Below are 3576 nucleotides of genomic sequence, written 5' to 3' on the forward strand. Positions count from 1 at the left end.
ATGGAGAAAACATCCTCTTCTTCCTTTCTGCTATTACTGTCGTCGTTTTTATTAATAGCTCTTCATGTTATATCAATGAATATCAACACAGATGAAACTTCTCTTCTAGCCTTGAAATCTCACATCACTAATTTAGACTCTGATCATATTCTTTCGACTAACTGGTCTTCTTCAACTTCAGTTTGTAACTGGATTGGAATCACTTGTGGCTCTCGTCATCAAAGAGTTATTGGATTGCATATTTCAGACATGAATATTAGTGGTACCATCCCACCACAACTTGGCAACCTCTCTTTTCTTGTTTTTCTTGATCTAAGCCTCAACAATTTCCATGGTGAACTTCCACCAGAATTTTCTCATTTACGAAGATTGAGAGAAATTGATCTTAGTTACAACAACTTCACCGGAGAAATTCCAATAGGAATAGCCACTCTCCCGCGTTTGAAAGGGTTGAGTTTGGCATTCAATGAATTACTTAATGGCACCAATGCGCTCTCCATATTCAACATCTCAACACTAGAATATTTGGATCTCGGAAATGCTGGTTTAACTGGTGATTTCCCTTCTGATTTATGTCGCCGTGTTCCTAGATTGAAATCCCTTGGACTTGACTCCAACATGTTAAGTGGAAGGATACCAAGAACCATATCTGAATGCTCGGAACTTCAACTCCTATGGTTGAAACAAAATAACTTTGTTGGAGAAATTCCAAGAGAAGTAGGTAAATTACAGCTGCTGGAAGAATTACATCTTTCAGAAAACAAATTACAAGGTATGTGTTTACCATTTTTATAGGATGTTTAACTTAATAGTAGTATTATGGATTTAACTTATAATTAACAATACGAACAGGCACAATTCCAGATGAGATCGGCCATCTTTATAGCTTGAAGAAGTTATTTATAGGAAAAAATGAGTTAACAGGCTCAATCCCTCTGACCATATTCAACATTTCATCACTTGAATGGTTAGTTATGAATGCTAACAAGCTTGAAGGATCTCTAGCAAGAGAGATTGGAAATTTGACTATGCTTACACTACTACATCTTTCAGATAATGACCTGACTGGTATGGAAAAATATCTAATCCGCATCATTTTGGAGTTCAAGTGTTTTTATACTTAATTTTACTTAATCTAATAATCCTATACAGGTGTAATTCCATATGAAGTTGGTAATCTAAAGTACTTGACAGACGTTGCATTCTCTCGCAATAACTTAAGTGGATCGATCCCTATTGGTATCTTCAATATCTCATCCCTTGAATCTTTTACAATCATAGATAACCACATTTCAGGTGATCTTCCTTCCACTATAGGCCATGGGCTACCTAATGTTGAACTAATACTGCTAAGTGGAAACAACATTAACGGCATCTTACCAAGTTCCATCTCAAATTTCTCTAAGCTTCAATTTCTTGAACTCGCTAGAAATGAACTTACAGGTTCAATTCCGGAATCTCTAGGAAATTTAAGACTACTTAAAAATCTCAACTTGTATGGTAACTCCTTCACAGGTGATTTGACCTTTATTACTCCTTTGGCTAATAGCAAAAACTTGACAAGATTGCTATTGTCTTTCAATCCCCTAAATGCAATGCTTCCCAAATCCATTGGCAATCTTTCTTCTCTTCAGTATTTTGAGGCGACAGGATGTAACCTCAAGGGCCATCTTCCAAACGAAGTCGGAAATATGAGAAATTTATCTACTTTGGTTCTGGATGGTAATGATTTTACTGGAACTGTCCCGATGACGATAAGTTCTTTGAAAAATCTTCAAAGGCTTTCACTTGGTAGAAACAGAATAAGTGGTCATTTTCCAACTGTTTTATGTGAGCTACCCAACTTGGGCATGCTAACACTTTCACAAAATCAAATGTGGGGAAATATTCCTAGTTGCTTGGGAACTGTGACTTCCCTAAGGGAAGTTTATCTTGATTCCAATAACTTTAGTGCTAGCATACCTTCAAGTCTGTGGAACCTCAAAGACATTTTAAAGCTGAACTTGTCTTCTAATTTCTTCAATGGTTCTCTACCACTAGAAATTGGAAACCTCAAGGCTGCAATACTTCTAGATCTTTCCAGAAACCATATCTCAGGCAACATTCCAAGTACATTGGGAGGACTACAAAAATTGATTCAACTATCTCTGGCTCATAACAGAATTGAAGGATTTATTCCTGAGACATTTGGGAAACTCATAGAGTTAAATGCATTGGATCTTTCGAATAACAATATGTCTGGTGTGATTCCAAAGTCATTAGAGGCACTTAAGCAGCTAGATTCCTTTAATGTCTCATTCAACAGGTTACACGGGGAAATTCCAAATGGAGGACCTTTTGTTAATCTCTCTTACCAATCTTTTATGTCGAATGAAGGATTGTGTGGTAACCCTCAAAAGCATGTTCCAGCTTGTCCTTCTATTTCAAAGAATCAGTCCAAGTCAAAGAAAAGAAGACTGATATGGATTATAGTTGCCTCTTCAGTTATCTCTGTAATAGGGCTTGCCTCAGCAATAGTTTTCGTGTTGATGAGACGTCGAGGTAAAACAATCAATGCTGATGATGAGTGGTCACCTGAGGTAACACCACAAAGAATTTCTTACTATGAACTTCAAAGAGCAACTCAGGGCTTTGATGCAAATAACTTGCTAGGTAGTGGAAGTTTTGGTTCTGTTTACAAAGGGGCATTAGCAGATGGGATGATTGTAGCTGTCAAAGTTTTCAATGTGCAGATGGAAGGTACATTTCAAACCTTTGATAGAGAATGTGAAATCTTTCGGAATCTTCGTCACAGAAATCTTACCAAGATCATTAGCAGCTGTTGTAACTTGGATTTTAAAGCACTGATACTTGAGTACATGCCAAACAAGAGCTTAGACAAGTTGCTATATTCTCTAGATTACTGTTTAAGCATAATGCAAAGATTGAATATCATGGTTGATGTTGCATCTGCTCTGGAATATCTCCATCACGGTTACTCAGTTCCGGTTATTCACTGTGATCTGAAGCCTAGCAACGTGTTACTTGACAAAGACATGGTGGGACACCTGACTGACTTTGGCATTGCCAAACTTCTAACCAAGGAAGAATCAATTGCTCACACTACAACCTTTGCTACAATTGGTTACATTGCTCCAGGTGAATCTTTTATTTAGCTTGTAACAAGTAAATGGATTAATTCATTATACGAGATTTTTTCTGACATGTTTTTATTTTTGGTTTTTTTTAGAGTATGGATTGGAAGGCCTTATATCCAAGAGGTCTGATGTTTATAGTTATGGTATCATGCTGCTGGAAACTTTTACGAAGAAGAAACCTAATGATGAAATGTTCACTGGAGATATGAATTTGAGAAGCTTCGTGCATAATTCACTTCCTGATGAGCTGGATCAAATCATAGATGTTGATTTACTAACAGTAGATGAACAAAACTTAAGTCAAAAGCTGCAATGTGTGTCATCCATCATGGAGTTAGCAATGAATTGCACGTCTAATATTCCAGTTGAAAGGATGAACATGGCTGATGTTGTAGCAGCACTGGAAAAGATCAAACAGAAGCTTTCTTCCTGTTATTGA

At 36.9% G+C, this 3576-nt stretch overlaps 1 protein-coding gene across 1 annotated transcript; it reads left to right on the forward strand.

Annotated features, from left to right (window-relative positions):
* LOC129872621 (LRR receptor-like serine/threonine-protein kinase EFR) lies at positions 1–3576 on the forward strand. Its single transcript, XM_055947560.1, has 4 exons — positions 1–772; positions 853–1068; positions 1153–3138; positions 3230–3576. The coding sequence occupies exons 1-4, from the start codon at positions 1–3 to the stop codon at positions 3574–3576; spliced, it is 3321 nt and encodes a 1106-aa protein (XP_055803535.1).

The sequence above is a fragment of the Solanum dulcamara genome, chromosome 11, assembly GCF_947179165.1.
Source record: "Solanum dulcamara chromosome 11, daSolDulc1.2, whole genome shotgun sequence".
NCBI lineage: Eukaryota > Viridiplantae > Streptophyta > Magnoliopsida > Solanales > Solanaceae > Solanum > Solanum dulcamara.

Excerpts from the sequence above, each read along its gene's own strand:
- LOC129872621 (XM_055947560.1), top strand. The coding sequence starts at position 1 with ATGGAGAAAACATCCTCTTCTTCCTTTCTGCTATTACTGTCGTCGTTT. Across the intron at positions 773-852 it reads TTCAGAAAACAAATTACAAG|GCACAATTCCAGATGAGATC; the intron begins GTATGTGTTTAC and ends CAATACGAACAG. Across the intron at positions 3,139-3,229 it reads AATTGGTTACATTGCTCCAG|AGTATGGATTGGAAGGCCTT; the intron begins GTGAATCTTTTA and ends GGTTTTTTTTAG.